The 20,603-nt window shown below is 39.0% G+C and overlaps 1 protein-coding gene across 2 annotated transcripts in view; it reads left to right on the forward strand.

The window, feature by feature from the left end:
• Positions 1-20,603, forward strand: part of cyfip1 (cytoplasmic FMR1 interacting protein 1) — a 185,653-nt gene that overhangs the window by 75,999 nt on the left and 89,051 nt on the right. Inside the window, exons 15-22 of one of the 2 annotated variants that reach the window (XM_072576968.1) lie at positions 2,991-3,138; positions 4,387-4,534; positions 10,407-10,563; positions 13,056-13,152; positions 13,308-13,384; positions 13,482-13,590; positions 13,973-14,092; positions 16,785-16,984. In XM_072576968.1, coding sequence (XP_072433069.1) covers positions 2,991-3,138; positions 4,387-4,534; positions 10,407-10,563; positions 13,056-13,152; positions 13,308-13,384; positions 13,482-13,590; positions 13,973-14,092; positions 16,785-16,984 — 1,056 coding nt within the window. Of the gene's footprint in view, positions 1-2,990; positions 3,139-4,386; positions 4,535-4,912; positions 5,067-10,406; positions 10,564-13,055; positions 13,153-13,307; positions 13,385-13,481; positions 13,591-13,972; positions 14,093-16,784; positions 16,985-20,603 lie in introns of both variants that reach the window. The other variant, XM_072576967.1, reaches the window with a different exon arrangement.

The following is a 20,603-nucleotide window of genomic DNA, read 5'->3' on the forward strand; positions in this document are numbered from 1 at the left end:
AACTGAACACAATACTATGGCTGTAGGCTTAGAAATGCCCTGCATAGTGCCATAAGACATCCCTGCTTCTGAATTAGTGGTGAGTGGGTAGTGGTAAGGCCATGTTAAATAGGACAGACTTTGAACAGGTCTAGCAACTCAAAACTGGGCATCCCCGAGGCACTATGGACCATCAACAGCAACAAAATTGTACTCCAGTACAATCAGCAACGCATGGTCCAGCCTATGCCCCACTGAACCATTCCCATCAAGTCAACGATCACCTCTAGTTCAATGGCGAATACAGGAGGAGCATGCTAGGAGCAGCACCAGGCATACTTAAAAATGAGGTCAACCTGGTGAAGTTACAAAAGAAGACTACCTGCATGCCAAGCAGCATCTACAGTATTTTGCTTTTATTTGAATCTATATTAGTCTGCATGTTGCTGATTAGTCAAAAATTCTAGTCAACACAGTTACATTTACCAGTACTTTGTAGCATGCATTTTGAAGAATAAAGTTAAGATTTGCAGATACTTAGGAAGTAAAGAATTGTGTTCCCTTTCTTGCTAATCTTCAACTGTCTTTTAAGGAACAGAAATTAATCATTCAGCAATGTATCCTCAAAGCTGCAGATATGCACAACGGTGTCAACATGCATATCACAGCATTGACTTACATTTATGGAGGTCTGTGCTGCATGTGGGCCTCGAATACCCATGCAGCCAGTAAGAAAATTAGCGGGAACGCTGCTATTCAGCCCAACAAGCCTGTTTCGCAATTTAATACAATCAGAGCTAAGTGAACATTTCCAATGCCTTTCACCTACACTGTCCCCATAACCTTTAATACCATTCTTAATTAAACACTTATCAACCCCTGCTTTAAATGTACTCAAAAACTGTGCTTCCACAGCACCTTCCAATAGAGAATTCCAAAGATTCATCACAACCTGAGTAAAATTTGTCTTGGTCTGAAATAGTATCCCTGATTCTAGTCCGTCCATTCTGGGAAACATTTCACTTACATAAATCCTTCAGCATTTTGTAGATTTCAATGCGATCACCTCTTATTCTTGGAAACTCTAGAGAATACAGGCCCACTCTGCCCAATCTCTCTCTCTCTGGCAAACCTGCCATCCTGCAAACAAGTCTGGAGAACCTTTGTTGCATTTGTTCAATGATAATATCTTTTCCTGAGATAAGGAGACCAGAACTATTCACAGCTGAAAAATGTGTTGCTGGAAAAACGCAGCAAGTAAGGCAGCATCAAAGGAGCAGGAGAATCCACGTTTCGGGCACAAGCCCTTCTTCCTAAAGAAGGGCTTATGCCCGAAACATCGATTCTCCTGCTCCTTTGATGCTGCCTGACCTGCTGCGCTTTTCCAGTAACACATTTTTCAGCTCTGATCTCCAGCATCTGCAGTCTTCACTTTCTCCCAGAACTACACACAGTATTCCAGGTGCAGTCAAACTGGTTCAATCTATATAGTTGAAGCAAGGCTTCGCTACACTTTTCATCAAATGCTCTTGCAACAAAGGATAACATTCCACTTGCTGCCTTAATAGGTTGCTGCACTTGCATGTTAGCTTTCAGTCACTAATTGACAAGTAGACCCAAGTTCTTTTGCACTGCGACACTTTTCAATTTTCTAAAAAATGCTCAGCATATTTCTTTCTCTTACCAAAGTGGATAACCTCACATTTTTCCACATTATATTCCATCTGCCATGGTTTTGCCCATTGACTAAGCCTTTTAAAATCTCCCTGAAAATATCTCACATTTTCCTCTTCGTATACATCCCTACTTATCTTTGTATCATCTGCAACTTTGGAAATATTGCATTTGATCTCCATCTCCAAATCTTTGATATACATTGTGAACTCCTGGAGCTCCAAGTACTGATCCTTGTAGTACCTCATCAGTGCAAGTCTACCAATGTAACAATGAACAATTTTCGTACTGTTTTCTTTCTCTTAACCAAACCTTAATCCATGTCGGAGCATTATGCCCTATACCATAAGCCTTAATTTTGCTAACCAATGTTCTGTGGGGACCCTTATCAAAATAATTCTGAAAATCCAAGTAGATCCAATGTCCATTGACCCTCATTTATCAATTTGATTGGTATAATTTTCAAAAGATTAAAACTCCCAAATTCGTCAAACTTTGCAAATGCATGCTGACTGTGCCCAATTAGATCATATTTATCCAAGTGTCCATTTCTCATGTCCTTGGAAAGTTTCTAGCATTTTCCCTACTAAAGATGTAAAGCTGACAGGTCTCTGATTTTGCTTTACTCCTTTCTTAACTAGTGGGATGACATTTGCAGGCTTCCAATCTGCAGGGATCATACCAGAATCTATTAAATTTTGTTTGGTAGTGAACGGTCATTAGCACCTAATTGCTGTACTCTTGAGAAAATGCTTCTACCAATCTGAGTCCATTTGCCAACCAATTTACAAATTCTTCTCATATACCCATTTCCATTGATATTCTTGCCAAGGTCCTCGTGCAGGAGAACTAGCTTCAGTGAATTATTTTTAGCAATATTCTGATTCCTTATTACCAAATGACTGTTCAACAATATAATGTTAAAATATGAGCAATTCTGAAACAGTTGAAGTTTGCTTTATTGTCCTAAATAATAATACAAACTTTGCAAAATCATTATCTTCTGTACCAACCAGTGTCAGTTTTTGGTCAGGCATTTACTAAAACATTTACATGGTTTTAGTATCTATGGAGAGAGCATCTGTGAAGAAGTCATATTGGATGCTGTCTCCACAGATATTGCCAGACCTGTTGTGGTTTTCTGGTATTTTCTGTTTTTATTTCCGATTTCTAACATTTGCAGTAATTTGTTATTGTTCTCTATATTTTAATGGTGCGTCTGTTTCTGTAATTTTTTCGTTATTCCCTATTTTCCATTTTATAATTGCATAAGGTGAGCAAACAAAAACACATTATTGGAACTGATGCTGATGCATTTCTTTGTCATATGTCTGTAGTGTTCTGCAAGCAATTAGAAAGACTATTTGTGATTGGGACGTCGGACATGAGCCAGCAAATGATCCTGCACTCCGAGGAGAGAAAGATCCGAGAGGAGGCTTTGAGATCAAAGTTACTCCCCGGGCAGTTGGACCATCTAGTACCCAGGTGTTTCTACAGTGTGAACCTCTTAATAATCTCTGGTTCAAATAAATTTATTTGATGTAAAAGCCATAAATGGAAATTGAGTTCCACATTCAAATTGAGATTGCCTAGGAAGGATTGAGGCTTTTGAAACATGTAGTGTTGCATAGTATTTTTAAAACTTTGGAGTGCATAGACCTTAGACTGGTTCTCTTCAAGTCCTGTAAATTCCCATTTCCTAACTTGGTTTATAAGCAAGGTCATTTTTTGATCAATCTCTGAAGTAAATTTAAATTATTGCTTTGAGGCAAGCATGGCTGCAGCTTGTGTTCCTTTACTTTTCAGTTTAAGGCACAGGTGAAATACTAAAAAAGAATATGGTAATAGGTGATGTGTTGAACAACAATGGTTCCTTCTCGTTCCTTGTGATTTTGTAAAGAAGGAATAGTTTAAACTTAACTTTTGTTTTTTTTTTAAATATTCCTTACGAATAATACTTGGTACATAACTTTACAATGTGACATTTTACTAATTGGTTAAATTGAAATTATGAAAAACTGAGCATTGTTGCTTGTACTTTAAGGATATAAATTTGTATCCAGTTAATGCCTTTGCTTGAGCTGCTGCAAGCAACAAGCTGTTAATGTTAAAAGTAGCTTGATTTACAATGGTTTGTAAAAACTTGAGGGGCAAGTATTGTTTGAGTATTTATTGTTTCCTCCCTTTCCCTTCAGATACTGCGCAGTTTGTTTGCTTTTGCAACAATTACAGAAATATACTGTATGCTTTATGCAAATTAGTTGACATACCTGGCACGTTTTGATCAGGCTATAGGATTGAGAGTGGCTTCTAGACAATCTAGACAATCTAAACAACAAAAATGTTTTTCCCATGAATTTACAAGAAGTTTTGCTAAATGCTGCAGCAGGCATTTTGAAAATGTAAAGATGGTCTCTTTCCATTCTTTCCTCTTAGCATGCTTTCATAAGTATTTTAACAGCTGCTATCAAATTTCTGCCTCTTGATGAGGAAAAGTGCCAGATCAATCAATTGCTATCATCAGTTTAACTGACTATCCCATTAATACCATGACTGCTGTATTTTAAGCAATACTGTCCTTTTAAATGTAACTTATATTGCTTGCAATGGTAACACTGTGGAAAATGGTAGTCCTAACTTATTAACCAAAATCTTTTCTGTTGCTACTTAACCAAGCTCTCACTCTGCTTTTCTTCCTAACTCTTAATGTCCACTCTTGCCAACTGGCTTTAGTTGTATATGGTGCGCACCATGGCAGAGTCATTGCTATCTGGAGAGCTAGCGAAGCAACTAAAATCTCTGGGACTGGACAAAACACTCATTGCGATCAACACTTTTCTGAGGCGGTCCTACATCTATCCAACCATTTTAAATTTTGGTGGTAAGAATAAAGCCTACCTTACTTTGTTGAAAGAAAGTCAAATTGTTCCATCGTTTAAAGGTGCAAAATTCTTAGTGGAGAAATATAAAATTAATTTAAATTGAAAGTGAATTGCTCCAACTAGCTGCTATCCTTGCTTTAAGTACTAAACACTGTGTAATGGTAATGTTGGATCATGATATTCTGCTTACTTAAAACATCAATTTCTTTCAGTTCTGGTTTTATCTCAAGATAAGTTGCTGTGGCAGAAATAAATTTGATTTAATAGGAAATATCCTCAATGATGGAACAGTTAGGCTTTCTCCCATTAAATGCATAATAACTAATGTGCCCTTTACTTTTTCTTTTTGTTTTGTTTTACGTTTCCTGTTGGTGTAGCTCTACATGGTTAGAACTATGCTAGAGTCCCTCATTGCTGACAAAAGTGGCGCAAAGAAAACCTTGAGAAGTAGTCTTGAGGGCCCCACCATTTTGGCGATAGAAGAATTTCACCGGCATTCATTCTTCTACACGCATTTGCTCAATTTCAGTGGTAAGATATCGCTTCCACAGGAGACAGTGTGGTGGGGCAAACTTATATTTTGACCGTATACCATTAGAGATGCTTTTATTTATTCTTAAACCTGTTTGTGGAAGAATGTGAAGGTGAAGCAAATATTTTAATTGCACAATCACGGAATGGATATTCACACTTAGTTTTAAGGTCCAATTTTAAATTCTCAACATTCCAGCATAAAATCCCTTGTACCTAGGGCTATGCAACTCTTTAAGCCTTTCGGTAGGATTGTGACTGATCTTTGACTCCACTTTCCGACTCACTTCGCTTACCCACCCCTCATTGGAAATCAAGACCTGCTATTCCCGGAGGCATCAAAATAGTTGAGGATTTTAAAGGAAATAAGCAAAATCCCAATTTTTTGTTTCTATTGGTTGACAGGATGTGGGTATTGCTGGCCAGCCAGCATTTATTGCCCATTCCTAATTATCCAGAACGTAGTTAAGAGTAAACCACATTGCTTGGGTCTGGAGTCATGTGTAGACCAGACCAGACTCGAGAAGAATGGCAGATCTCTTCCCTAAAGGATATTAGTGAGCCAGATGGGCTTTGGAATTCTGAAACGCAAAGCCTTGGGAGTCTTGATTCAGAATTCCCTTAAGGTTAACATTGACAATGCGCAGGTCAACAACTCACCAATACTCCTCTGACAGCAGCCTTACAAATTCATGACCTTTTCAACCTAGACATAGGTAGTGAGTACATGGGAACACCACTATCTGCAAGCTTCTGTCCAAGCGATATAGCATCCTGAGTTGGAATAATATTGTTATACTTCTACCTTTTGCTGGGTGAAAAGTCTGGAACTCCTTCCCTAACAATATTTTGGGTGTACATGGACAGTAACAGTGTAAGAAGCCAGATCATCACTGTCTTCTCAGAAACTATTAGAGAAGGACAATAAATGCTGGGCAGCCCAATGTGGATATGGGCCAGCTGCTGGCAAGTGGGACGAGATTAGGTTGGTTTTCTGATGGGCATGGACAGGTTGGACTGAAGAGTCTGTTTCCATGTTGTGCATCTATGACTCTTAGGAGCACAACTGTTTGCAGTACTCCAACTGTAGTCTGACTAGTACCCTTAAGAGTTTTAGCATGACCTCCCTATACTGTATTCACTTTGTAATAAAGGCCAACATTCTATTTGCTTTCCTTGTTGCTTGATGAATGTGGATGCAGTAGGATCCTGAAATCCCTCTGTGCTTCAGCCTTCTATAGTCTTTCCCCATTTCAATAATATTTATGTCCTCTCTTTCCTGCCAATGTGCATCACCTCGCATTTTCCCTCACTGTATTCCTTCTGCCAAATTTTTGCCCATTCACTTGTCTATATCCCTCTGTAGATTCCTATGTCATGCACAAACTTGGTGATAGTGCATTGTCTTGTGTTGTCCAAGTTAGCAATGTATATTGTTAATAGTTATACTTCCAGCACTGATACTTGTGGCACTTCACTAGTTACAGGTTGCCTTTCTGTAATGTCCCCTTTATTCTAACTCTCTGGCTTCTATTAATTAGCAAATTCTGTATCCATGGCAACATACCACTTATTACACTGTGGACTCTTATCTGATTTAGTAGTCTTCTAGTGTGCATAAACTTATTGAAAGTCTTTGCAAAATTCAAATATGGTAAGTCTACTAGTTCCCCTTTATCTACACTGCTTGTTACCTCTTTAAAGAACTGTAATATTGTGAGGTATGTTTTGCTCTTCATGAAACCATGCTGACTCTGCTTGATTATATTATGGATTTCTAAATGCTCTGCAATTGCATCCTTTAGAAAAGACTCTCACATTTTCACAACAACATACATTATCTTAACTAGTGTATAGTAACTTGCTTTTTAGTCAGTCTCTCTCTTTGAGTAAAGATATTACAATGATTTTCCAGAATCTAAGGATTCTTGGACGATTACTACCAGTGCTTCCACCACCTCTGCAGCTATTTCCATTAAAATCCTATGATGCAACCCCTCAGGCCCAAGGGATTTCTACTGATTGTTACTATGTTTATTTTCTCCTCTTCCTCCTCCCCAAGTCACTTCATATGTTAGGAATGCCCTTACTTTCGTCCACCACGAAGACTGATATCAAGTATTTGTTCAACTCCTCCGTTTCTGGGTCCCCATAATTAATTCCCCAACCTCCTTCTCCAAGGTGAAGAGGGGGCTGCTTGACATTTTGAGCATAAGCTCTTCACCAGCGATAAGCTCTTCACCAGCAATCAGCTCTTCCTGCTCCTCGGATGCTGCCTGACCAGCTGTGCTTTTCCAGCACCACGCTCTTCAACTCTGAACTCCAGCATCTACAGTCCTCACTTTTGCCTTGTTCTCTAAGGGCTCAATCTTCACTGTTACTTATCTTTTTAATGTATATATTTGAACAAAAGCTCTTGCTCTTTGTCTTCAAGTCACTTGCGAGTTTGCCCTCAGTTTATTTTCTCTCTTTTGATTTTCCGTATCTTTTGTTGGTTTTAAATCTGAGTTAGTCTTGCTTTCCAGCACTAGGCCCATATCTTTGAATGTTATGACATTTCAAGTGGATAAAGAGTGGAGCTGGAAAAAGCGCAGCAGGTCAAGCAGCATCAGAGGAGGAGGGGAGTCAACATTTCAGCTTGGAACCTGAAATGCTCAATGAAGTACTTTATAAAGGTTGAGGCTACCCAACTCAACACATGCAATGTGTTCCAGACCCCTACCACCCTTTGGGTGAAGAAAGGGTTCCTCAGTATTCTTTAAAGCTCCTGCCTTTCATTGTAAAAAAAAAAAATCCCCTTGTTACTGAGCCTTCAACTTGGAAACAGCTGCTTTCTGTCCATCCTGTCCATGCCCATTATAATCTTAAACACTTGTATCAGGTTTTCCCTCAGCCTTCTCTGCTGCAAAAAAAAGCTGAACTTACCCAGTCTCTTTTCATAGCTAAACTGCTCTATCCCAGTCAACATCCTGGTGAATCTTCTCTGCATCCCCTCCAGTGCAATCACACCCTTCCTGTAGTGTGCAGGTCAGAACTCCTCACAGTACTCCAGCTGTGGCCTTATCACAAGTCCTGACCACATTTTCAGTATAACCTCCCTGCTGTTATCTATGCCATGACTCATAAATACATATGTCCTATTTGCCACCTTAACTACCCTAATTAATCTTGCCTGCCACCTTCAGGGACTTGAGGACATTAATACCAGCTTTCTCTAAATGGAAATTAATTCTATCATTAGGATTTGCACCAATACTTTGCCTACCACTGCTGAGAGACTCACTGGTCTGTAAATCATTGGTTTAACTTTCTCAACCTCCTTTAGCTGTCCTCCAGTCTTCTGGCAACTCCGTTGGATCTAGAGGGGAATGAAAATTTGGATTGTGATTTCCTCCTTCCATTTCCCATTGATCAGAAACTTAATTGGACTTGACAATAAATACAGTGACTAGAAGAGCAATACAGAGGCTAGGAATCTTATAGCGAGTAACTCATCTCCTTACTCCCCAAAGCCTCTCCACCATCTACACGGCACAGGCCAGGACCAGGAGTGTGCTGGAATACTCCCCACTTGCCTTTGAGTGCAACTCCAACAATGTTTGATACCATCATGACAAAATTTGATTGGCACCACATCCTTCAACTACCCACTCCCTCCACTGTCGATGCTCAGTGTCCATTTTTCCAGTGTGTACTGTCCAGAAGATGCACTGCAGAAATTCACCAAGATCTGAAGGCAATACATTCCAAACCCATGATCACTTCCATCCAGAATGAAAGGAGCAGCAACTGTCTGTGTGGAGTTTGCACATTCTCGGCATTCCTGTAATGGACTTCCTCTGTCTGCTCTGGTTTCCTTCTGGCTTGGTGGGATGCCCTTCGGAGGGTCAGGGTGACTTGGTGGCCTGAATGGCCCGCTTTCACAATGTAGGGATTCTATGTAAATAGATACAGTTTTGCTTTTATGCACACAAAATTTGGAATTGATTGTTATCCACCAGTCTAGACATCATAATTTATAGGGCCATTTGGTGAAAAACATTTTGCATGTAATAGCATGAGCTTAATCAAGTCTATTGATAAACTTTGAAGATTCTGTTTTTAATTCAAATTGAATTCTCATGCTTCACTTAGTAGAATTTTAGTACAGAGACTTATGACATAAAAATAATCTTTGTATGAAATAGAGTTCTTAGCTTGGTGTCTCATAAGGACAAGATTAGGCTATTCAGCCCATCTAGCCTGTTTTGCCTTTCAGTTAGATCATAGCTGATCACCTGTCTTGATGCCACTTTCACACACAGCTTCCACATGCCTTGATGTAATTAGTTTACAGAAGTCCATCGATATCTCTTTTGAACATGCTCAGTGAGCCTCCACAGCCCTCTGAGGTAGCATAGTATAAAGATTCCTCACACTCCAATGATGAAATTTCTTCCTATCTCTGTCCTAAATGGCGTACTCTGATAAGTGATTCTTATCTATATCCACCCTGTTATGCCTTGTGAAAATTTCACATGTTTCAATAAGGTCCCCCCTCAGTTTGAAACTCTAGAGAATACAGACCTAGTTTATTTAATCTTGCCTCATAAGACCATCCCAGAGATTAGTCCAGTGAATCTCCACTGCACTCCCTTCTTGTCATGTATATCCTTTCTGAAATGAGGAGCCCAGGACTCTACACAGCTCTCCTAATGAGGTCACATCAAATCTATACAATTGCAGTCTACTCAGAGCCTTCCTCTTGTGATAAAGACTAACATAACCATTTGCCTTCCTAGTTGCTTGCTGCACGTGCATGATTCATGGGCGAGGACACCCTGGATATTTTGGGGGCCATTTCCATCCTTTCACTAATTATGAAGTATTGTCTTTCTGTTTTATTTTAGCAGGGAGAATAAATTCATACTTATTCACATTCTATTCTGACTGGCAAGTTCTAGCCTGTTGACCTAATCTGTCTGAGTCCCTTTGAAGCCATCTTGCATCCTCCTCACAACTTGCACTCCCTCCTGGTTTTCTGTCATTGGCAAATATGGAAATGTTGCAATTGGCTCCACAGATTGTGAGCAACTGTGGACCTAGCATATCACAGTAGTAAGAACCTACCGTTCTATAGTGATTTTTAAGCCAACAATCCTAGTATATTTTCTGTCAATGTTAAAATTGTGTCACAAACAATAACAGTTGTGCTCATCAGATTTCACAATGTTGCATACATCATTTTTTGAAAATAACTTTATAGAGTGCACTGTTAGTGTGTTTCTAATCAGAAATAATTTTTTTTATTTCTATGTTTAGCTCTATTTGGTGATTTGTCTTTGAATTTTTTTTCTTAAGAAACTCTTCAGCATTGCTGTGATCTGTCTCAGCTTTGGTTCAGAGAATTCTTCCTTGAACTGACTATGGGCAGAAGAATCCAGTTTCCGATTGAGATGTCTATGCCATGGATTTTGACTGACCATATTTTGGAGACCAAAGAAGCCTCAATGATGGAGTAGGATTTTAATTTGTTTGTCACTTTATTGCATGATGAAATAATTTTGTTCCAGTTACTTTGAGTATATAAATCTGGTTTGCGCTTTATTGTTGCATTGCCTCTAGCACACAAAAATATTAGAGGTGAGTCTTTAATGATATCCTAAGCATAAATTTTTGGCAATGCAAAGAGTTGGACCAGTGCTGCATTTTCTGTTTATATTGCTCTACTGTGGTCTCTTATCAGATTTTTGCAGTGCTAAAAGAATTTTCAAGCATATTTCCAAGACAGATGAAAGAGATACAAGGTGTTCTAATGCAAAGGTGCCACAGCAGTTAGAGAAATAACCAGTGTGTAATTTGGTGACAATAGAGAAGCATTGAGCTGTTTTGGTTCAGTTAATGCATTATTGTTTTATGCTCCCAAATCAGTAACCTATTTTCCCAGAACTCCAGTGTTCAAATCCTTTGAGTAAAGTATGCCAAGCCATTTGGGGATGGGCAACAAATGCTGGCTGAACCAATGGTACCCACATTCTCTGAATAAATTTAGTGAAAGGGTTTCTACCCCACCATAACTCTGAAACAGCTCTTATCAAAATGTTGCCCACTGGGGCTATAACAAAGAACTTTCTCTCTTTGTTATTCTTCATGAAATGGCTACTGTTTCTGCTTATCTTTGTATTTCTGGTGCCTGCAGAGATCTATCCTTCAGCCCTTATTCCTTATCTACCCTCTTTGTTGACAGCATTTGAAAGTACAGTGTTAGTTTTCACTGCTGCTGACACCCCGCTCTACCTCACCACCACTTTCTTTGACTACATCATCATAGTGCTTATTTGATATTCAGTACAGGATAAGCTGAAATTTCCAAAAATTGCATGTCAGGAAGGCTGATGCCATTTGAAATAACTGCACAGAGGCTGGTATCCTGTCACCAAATCACCCTTTATTGTGGCCAGCCAGTTCAGAGTCAGTCCCTTGAACTGAGGAGATTCTAAGTCCCTTTTTTTTATGTGTGTATCCCCACACTACCGCCAAACAGTGGTAGTGCTTATTCATCTTCTTACATTATTGCTGTGTCCAAGTAGCTTGTTTTTATCTGGTCTTAATTTTGTGTGTCCGAGTGAGGAATTTTAATTTTATCTGCAGACTGCTTGAGAAATTAATATACCTTAAAATTTTTTGCAAGGTCTGTAGCTCAGGTTGAGTTTTAGGGTGTAGGTTTGCTTGCTGAGCTGTAGGTTTGATATCCAGATGTTTCATTACCTAGTTAGGTAACATCATCAGTGGCGACCTCCAAGTGAAGCGAAGCTGTTGTCTCCTGCTTTCTATTTATATGTTTGTCCTGGATGGGGTTCCTGGGGTTTGTGGTGATGTCATTTCCTGTTTGTTTTCGGAGGGGTTGATTGATGGTATCTCGATCTCTGTGTTTGTTTATGGCGTTGTGGTTGGAGTGGCAGGCCTCTAGGAATTCTCTGGCATGTCTTTGCTTAGCCTGTCCCAGGATAGATGTGTTATCCCAGTTGAATTGGTGTTTTTTTTTCATCCGTGTGTAGGGCTACGAGGGAGAGAGGGTCGTATCTTTTTGTGGCTAGCTGGTGTTCGTGTATCCTGGTGGCTAACTTTCTTCCTGTTTGTCCTATGTAGTGTTTGTGGCAGTCCTTGCATGGAATTTTGTAGATGACGTATACGGATACTCAAAAAATACAGTCCACAGATTCCTCAAGAACAAACCACGACAAGCAGACCAAACACAGCCAGAAACCCTAACCACCTTACCATACATCAAAGAAGTTTCAGAAATGACAGCCAGACTACTAAGACCCCTCTGACTCCAAGTAGCACACAAACCCACCAACACTCTCAAACAAAAACTAATAAACTTAAAAGACCCAGTACAACCCATCGACAAAACCAACATCATCTACAAACTTCCATGCAAGGACTGCCCCAAGCACTACGTAGGACAAACAGGAAGAACGTTAGCCACCAGGATACACGAACACCAACTAGCCACAAAAAAACATGACCCTCTCTCCCTCGTAGCCCTACACACTGATGGGGAAAAAAAAACAATTCGACTGGGACAACGCATCTCTCCTGTGACAGGCAAAGCAAAGACGTGCCAGAGAATTCCTAGAGGCCTGGCACTCCAACCACAATGCCATAAACAAATACACGGATCTAGATACCATCTATCAACCCCTCAAAAAACGAACAGGATATGACACCACCACAGACCCCAGGAACTCCATCCAGGACAAACATATAAATAGAAAGCAGGAGACAACAGCTTCGCTTCACTTGGAGGTCGCCACTGATGATGTTACCTAGCCAGGTAATGAAACATCTGGATATCAAACCTACAGCTCAGTGAGCAAACCTACACCCTATACCTTAAAATTATTTGTGTATTTTAAATATTTTGATTAGCCAGACTGTTGATATTTTGTTTTTGAGAAATAAGTGTTGATTAGTCCCCCTTTAATCGTAATAATTTCTTTATAGGTATGTATTATATTCCTTGGACCTTTACAATGACAGTGCCCATTATGCACTGACTAAATTCAAGAAGCAGTTCCTTTATGATGAGATTGAAGCAGAGGTAATTATTGATGAATTTATTTAATTAAGTGTAAATATCTTTTTCAATTTTTTAAAAATCATTTAATTGAGCATGAGAGTTGAGGCTTTATCTTGGTAATCATTGGTTAAATTCATGTAGGGTGATAATTGTGGAATAATTGTGCTTCTTTTCAGGTAAACCTCTGCTTTGACCAATTTGTATATAAATTGGCTGATCAAATATTTGCTTACTACAAGATTCTGGCAGGAAGGTATTGCTGGAGGCTTCTATTCTAATATTTTAAAATCTGTACTAAGAAGTTAGTGCATTGAACATATTTTACATTAACAACTATTCAATTCTTGCAGCCTCCTTCTGGACAAACGGCTGCGAGCAGAGTGTAAGAATCAGGGAGCTAATATTCCTACACCTCCATCAAATAGATACGAGACTTTATTGAAACAAAGACATGTACAGGTGAGAGTTGCTTTTCTTCATTATTGAGACACTAGAACAAAAGGCCAACTTCCAGACTGCATATAGCTTCAAAGTAGTCAGTGCAAGGTGGATATCAAGAAGTCTAGTAGGGATTTCAAAAAGAAACATCTTTACCCAATGAATGCTAAATATGGGGAACTTGATACCATAAGGTTTAGGTGAAGTGAATAGTATAGATGTGTTTGAGAGGAAATTAGACTAGTACTTGAGGGAGAAGAAAATGAGATAGCTATGATTGTAAATTGTAAAATATGGAAGGAAACTCCAATGAATTATAAACATTGGCGTGGACTGGTTGGTTTGAATGGCCTATTGCTATGCTATATATCTTATGTAATATTCTAAATTTTTTATATTATAGCTTCTTGGTAGGTCAATAGACCTGAATCGGCTGATCACTCAAAGAATTTCAGCAGCGATGTACAAATCGTTAGAATTGGCAATTACACGATTTGAGAGTGAAGACATCACCTCTATTGTGGTATGTGTACTATATCTTAATGAATTGAGCCTCAGTATTGGTGTTGAGATATTTTGTGTACACGTAGACTTATCAGCTCATTCTGTTATCCTTTTTCTTTTTTGCTCCTGTTGCCTAATGAGTAATTCACCTTTCCTGAATTTCATGTTAGTTATTATTAACATTTAGATCTCGTGTAAGTATCTTAACCAATTTGAATAGTTGCTTGGTAGGATACATTTTTTGTACTGAAATAAGCAACTTGTTTGACTTGTGCTCATCTGGACAGAAGCACAATCCTAAAAGGACCAACAATTTATACTGCATGAGAAGAGTGTGTTGAAAAGGGTGCAAACAGACTTTGATTGGTAGAGCCTTTACCATGAACATACATGAGGGGACACTTGTCTGCCAAATTTTAATTTAAATTGAACCAGATATGAGAAAGCAAAAAACAAAAGCTATCTCCAAATTCTTTATTCAGTTGGAAGAAATAAATTACTTAAATTATATTTTAAAAATTGGCTCTAGCATACAAAAGTGAGCCATGCTGTGTTCCCAACTGATCTTAAATTGTATTTTTTTGTGTGTAATTCTTAATACATTAGGAATTATTTAGTAAATGCTGTCCAATTGCTGAATTGCTAATGTTAGATACTGTTCTGAATTTTGAAGAAATGCGACAGTTAGCACAGTCAGTACCATGCAAACAGCCAAAACGGCCTGTATGGCCTACATATCTGGTTTTATACTGGCACTCAAAGTCCTATCCCACATCGGTAACTTAGATTGTGTCATCACAGGTTCTCTTCTCAGGCCATCTTGCATTAATATCTTCAAGTTCACTAGAAATGTATGTAGAGTTATGGAAAATTTAAAATAACACACTTTTATCTGCCTTAATGACCCTCAAATATCCATGTTAGACTATGCACGTATATTGTTGTCTGCAGTAAATATATTTTCTCATGCTAGATTTCTTGCAAAACAAAATGGGTTTCTGTTATAGAATGCATTGTTTTTCCTTTAACCTAGGTAGGGATTATTGTGGAAACAAAAGATGTGTTGACTTCTCTGTTTACCATGTACTGATATTGGGTTTCTATCCCAAGCACCCAAACAAAACTTCTGTCATCCTGGAAAGTATTCAACATTGAGCACTTCATGCTAGAAACAAAAAATGGGGATTCTGGTTAACGTCTGAGCTTGGGTAACCAGAGTGGAAAAAGGATTTACTGCTATTCATCAATCTCACATTAAACTTTGTTTAGAATTGCATAGAACAGTGCAGGCGTTCATAGACAGGATCTGAGTGGGTTGATGACTTGCAAAATAACAGTTAATTAAATCATTTTAAGTATTTTGCAGTTGCATGTCGGGAATTACGCTATTCCCTCTTACTTAAATAGCCAAGTAAAATTTGCTGATGTTTCAAATGTTGTTAAAATATGTTAGAAAAAGTAAGAAAATCTATTCATTTCCTGATGAGGGCCCTGCAATGCCTCTAAGTCCAATTAGTCACTCAACTGGCAGTGATGGGCATTTCTGGGATGAATGACCCCAGCGGCAAAATCCTTGCCCACCTAGAGATTTTTAAAAACATTCTTTCAAAGAATGTGTATGCCACTGGATGACCAGCACTTGTTGACAATCGTTAATTGCCCTCAAGACAGTGGTAATGAGCTGCCACCACAACCCTTTGCAGTCTGCCTGGTTTCTGTTGGAAAGTGTGTTTCAGGATTTTGATCCAGGGAGTGAAGTGATGACTTCATTCCAAGTCAAGATAGGCTATGAAATGGAGGGAAACCTGTAGATGGCAGTGTTCCCTTGTGTCTGCTGTCGTCGAGTCAAACAGTTGTATAGCACAGAAACAGACACTTCAGTCCAACTCATCCATGGTGGCCAGGTGCTCTAAATTAATCTAATCCTATTTGCCAACTTTTGGCCCGTATTCCCCTCAACCCTTCATATTCATGGACCCATTTTAAATGTTGTTATTGTACCAGCCTCTACCCACTTCCTCTGGCAGCTCATTCCATCACACTGCGTGAAGAAGTTGCCCCTTAGGTCCCTTTTAACTCTTTCCTCTCTCACCTTCAACCTATGCTCTCTAGCTTTAGACTCCCCTATGCTGGGCAAAAGACCTTGGCTAATCACCTTATCCATGCCCCTCGTGATTTCATAAACCTCTATAAGGTCACTCCTCAGCCTCTGCGCTCCAGGGAAAATAGCCCCAGCCTGTTAAGCCCCTCCGTATGGCTGAAACCCTCAAATCCTCACAACATCCTGGTACATCTTTTCTGAATGCTGTCCATCTTAATAGTATCTTTCCTATAGCAGAACAAGCAGAACTGCACATAGTACTCCAGAAGAGACCTCATTATTCTGTGCAACCTCCTGTAGCTGCCCTCCAGTCTGATATGGTATAATGGATATTTTCATCATTGTAAAGTAATTTTTTGCTGTGTTATAACATCAAACAAAAATCTGTGAAATAAGTAGACTTGGTTACAAATTGAGAGAGAATTACAGGGATGTGGGACTACATTAGACATTGCTTTCCCTAGCCTTGCATATAGGGTCAAATGGCCTCGTGTTTTATAAGAGTCTATAACTTAATAAAACAGTCATTCATTGGAAAAGCTGATTGTCAAAGTTTGTAAGTTGCAGATTTCTAATGTTGAGTATGACCTCTGTGATTTTGGTTCTTTAGGAACTTGAAGGTCTGTTAGAAGTCAACCGTATGAGTCACAAGCTGCTCAGTAAATACTTAACCCTGGACAGTTTTGATGCTATGTTCAGGGAAGCCAATCACAATGTATCTGCACCATATGGAAGAATAACTCTCCATGTTTTCTGGGAGTTGAATTATGATTTCCTTCCAAACTACTGCTACAATGGTTCCACACAAAGGTTTGTATATTTTAAGCAGCTTTTGTGTTTATCTCTGGTAACTAGTTCTCAATGACTTGAAGTTTTGTAATGAGCTCATTCATCATTGCATAGAGATTAACAATATTATTTAATTCCTTACTGGGCAAGGCAGATAGTTTAATGCCTATTATTTTTCATTAATTTAATTTAGTTGAATGATGAGCTAAATACAACCTGCTTGGAGCACAGTGATTAATTGTATTTCACCAGAGGCTGCCCTGTTTCTTCATTGTATAAACAATTCATGAATCTTTATCTTTGTGATTGCCTTTGAAAAATATAGCAGCATTCAACAAGAATAATTTAATTTTGCATTTATATGGTACCTTTATCATTAAGCATCCCAAGAATGTTTCACAGATTTAATCTGATTATTGTTGAAACTGAATGGTAGAAAATTTTAGAACGGTTCTTAAAAGCTTAAAAATCAAAAATGGTTGATTTTTAAGAAGAGCAAGGTGGAGACGGAGAAAGGTTTACAGACAAAATTCTAAAGCTTCAATATTAAACAGCTGCCAATGATGGATCAAAGGGAGTGGGGGATTCCCAGATGTCCACATTTGCATGAACCCAATGTTGTTGAAGTGTTTTCATGCTGAAAGAGGTTATAGAGATGGTAAGTGATGTAACCGAGAATAGGTTGAGTTCAGAAGGTCAATTTTTAAAGAAGAGTTTGTGGATGGAAATTGCCATAGGTAGTGAGCATGGTTGTAATTAATAGCTGGGACTTGGTTCAACTCAGTACCTGGAGAGCAGAACAATATAATTTACCTCATTGTGTTTGCATCAGATCTTCTGCAGAATAAACCAAAGCCATTCTCGCTGCATTTTGCTTCCCATGTCGTGAATTTGCTGTGGATTATGTTTATTGACTCTTGCTTTGTTTAGTCCCCTGTCTGCTTCCTGCTCACTGAGGTCGAGGTATGGACAAATTGAGGGATTGGAAACAAGCAGCACATGGGAGGGAAAAGCAGTGGCAAGCGAGAATGAGAAGGAAGCAATAACTAGGAGGGAAAATGGTGTCAAAGAAAAAAGGGAGCTAGAAAAGGAGGTAGGTTTGTAGGAGGGAGGGAGTGGGTAAGAGTGGGGGTAGGGTGAGCAAGAGGTAAATAGAAATAGTACGTTATTAAGTAGAAAGAGTAAGTAATATTTCAGGTCAGGAATGCAGCACACCCTTTGTACGTGTTTTCTTCTGGAAAAGTGATATTCATTGTGCAAACTCTCTTTAGGGTTGCATTTGATATACTAATCAAGGGATAGCTATACCTTAGTCAACTTTCCGTGGACTAACAACCTCTTTGTGTAAGGCCGTTTACCATATCTCACTCCTTGTACTTATTAAGAACATTCATTTATTGATCTTGACTTTTATTTAATTCATTGATGGGGTGAGGATGTCATTGGCTAGGCCAGCATTTATTGCCAATCCCTAATTGCCCAAAGGGGAGGTCTGGGGTCTCACATTGGCCAAACCAGGCAAGGATGGCACTTCCCTTCCTTAAAGGACATTGGTTTTCACATGGATTCTACCTTCCCCGGATCATAAACCTGTCACTGAGTTATTGTTTATAGGACTGTCAGAGACCACATCTTCTCTTGGAATCTCCCCTCCACACCTTCCCACCTCACAACCCCTCAGCCCCTCAAAGATCTGTTTCTACCTTTGTCAAAATCCACCAACAGAACTGCCCTGGCAGACCCATTGTTTCTGCCTGTTCCTGCCTCACTGAACTTATTTCTTCTGATCCTGATTCTTTCTCGCTCACCCCTTGTTCAGGCTCTCTGCTTCTGTAAAGAGTATACAAACCACCATTTTCTAACTCCTTTCAGTTCTGACGAACTGTCATGTAGGACTTAAAACACCGACTCCATTTCTCTGTCCACAGATGCTGCCAGACCTGCTGAGTTTCTTTAGTATTTTCTGCTGTTGATCATGAAAGAATGTTGATTCTAAGTCTTAATGGTATCTGGGAATAGTTGGAGATAACATGACATCGCCATTTTTACTCCCCTTGGTTAGAGAGTCCAGGGAAAGCAGTTGCTGTTATAGTGGTCTTAGTGAGTTGTTAAAGTTTCTTAATATATATTGCATCACAGTGGGACAGCTTTACTACTGGTGGCTCAGTAAGGTCTCTTAGCAGATGTCATGACCAATCTGTGACTCCAGATTCATAGCAATGTGGTTGAAACTGTTCTCTCAAATAGCTTAGGATGCCAATCAGTTCAAAGGCAATTGGGGCTGGACATCAAAAGGTCTTGCCTGCAATCCCCACATTGATCGAAGGAACAAAAAAAACTCTACTCATGTTCCAGGTGGAGCATAAGTTCAGGAATAAGCCATTGTGTTGATTGAGCCAGCCTGCCATTCAATACTGAAATGGCTGTTTGAACACTTCAATATCCTTTACCTACCCCATCAGCCTAACCATAACCCTGTCTGTTCTTGGTCATCACTGATACACAGTCGTCTTAGCAATGCTGACTATCTCCCATTGAACATTATGAATTATATTTCTTACAGTACTATACAGAAGTAAAAGCCATAGATGCACATATCTCTTCAAGTGCAACTGTGGACTCCCAAGTTATGTAGTTGGCATGGATGTGGAACAACTGCATTTGTACAGGTCTTTTGCTAAACTAAAATGCAAATTGATTTTCAGTCATAATTGATTTTCTGAACTATTTGTATTGGAGATTTTAACATTCTCAAACTTATACTGTGAGTACAAACAGGACAGACAGGCCTGTCAAAATTCTACTTATTAGTGCAGAAAATTAACATCCATTTGTTCTGCATTAACGTCATATTGCGTTACTGAAGGAAGGCATAAATTAGAATATTTGCAGAACTTCAGACAACCAACCATCTGGTGAAGGTTTCTTCCGGTTCAGTTGACATCCATGCTGTCGTGTTTGCTTAGTTTTATTTTGGAATTATTCCTGATGACAGCAGCACTTTTAGATGTTGACACATGGATGATGATAATTTTACTTTGGACTTTTAATTATGAAAAGCATTAAAGGTATTCCATTGCTGAGGTGTTTATAAACATTAGGAAGTTACTGGACTAGCTCGTAAATGTTCTAGATAAGTTTGCACGGCGATGAGGTTCATATATATTTGTTTGCATTTTATTATGTTTTTAAAAGTCAGTACCAAGTGAGAATGGTGGCCGCTGTGTTTTAAGCTTCAGCTCATTAACGCTTTTTGACCTGCCATAGCAATCTGTCTGTCAATTTAAAATAGGAAAAAGTGAAGACTGCTGGAGAATTGACATTTTGCGCATAAATCCTTCATCAGCAATGTCAAATTAAAATATTTCCTTTTTATCCCAGCCCCCATACATTTCTACAGTCCTTCAGCCAGCAGCTGTTTTACCCATTGCTGTTTAATCGAAGAATTGATTGGAAGTCTGATTATTTATTGTTCCACTTCTACTGGTTGCATTTGGACGAGTGCTAAAGTGTGCAGGAATAATACTTTTTAGTCTTTATAGCTGACCTGTAGTAAATGCATTTCGTATGCCCCTGCAACTTGTGGTAGTTTTCTTTTACCATCTGGTGCCACATTTATAATGTAATACAATTCAACTGA

This window comes from Chiloscyllium punctatum, chromosome 9, assembly GCF_047496795.1.
Source record: "Chiloscyllium punctatum isolate Juve2018m chromosome 9, sChiPun1.3, whole genome shotgun sequence".
In the NCBI taxonomy this organism is placed as follows: Eukaryota; Metazoa; Chordata; class Chondrichthyes; order Orectolobiformes; family Hemiscylliidae; genus Chiloscyllium; species Chiloscyllium punctatum.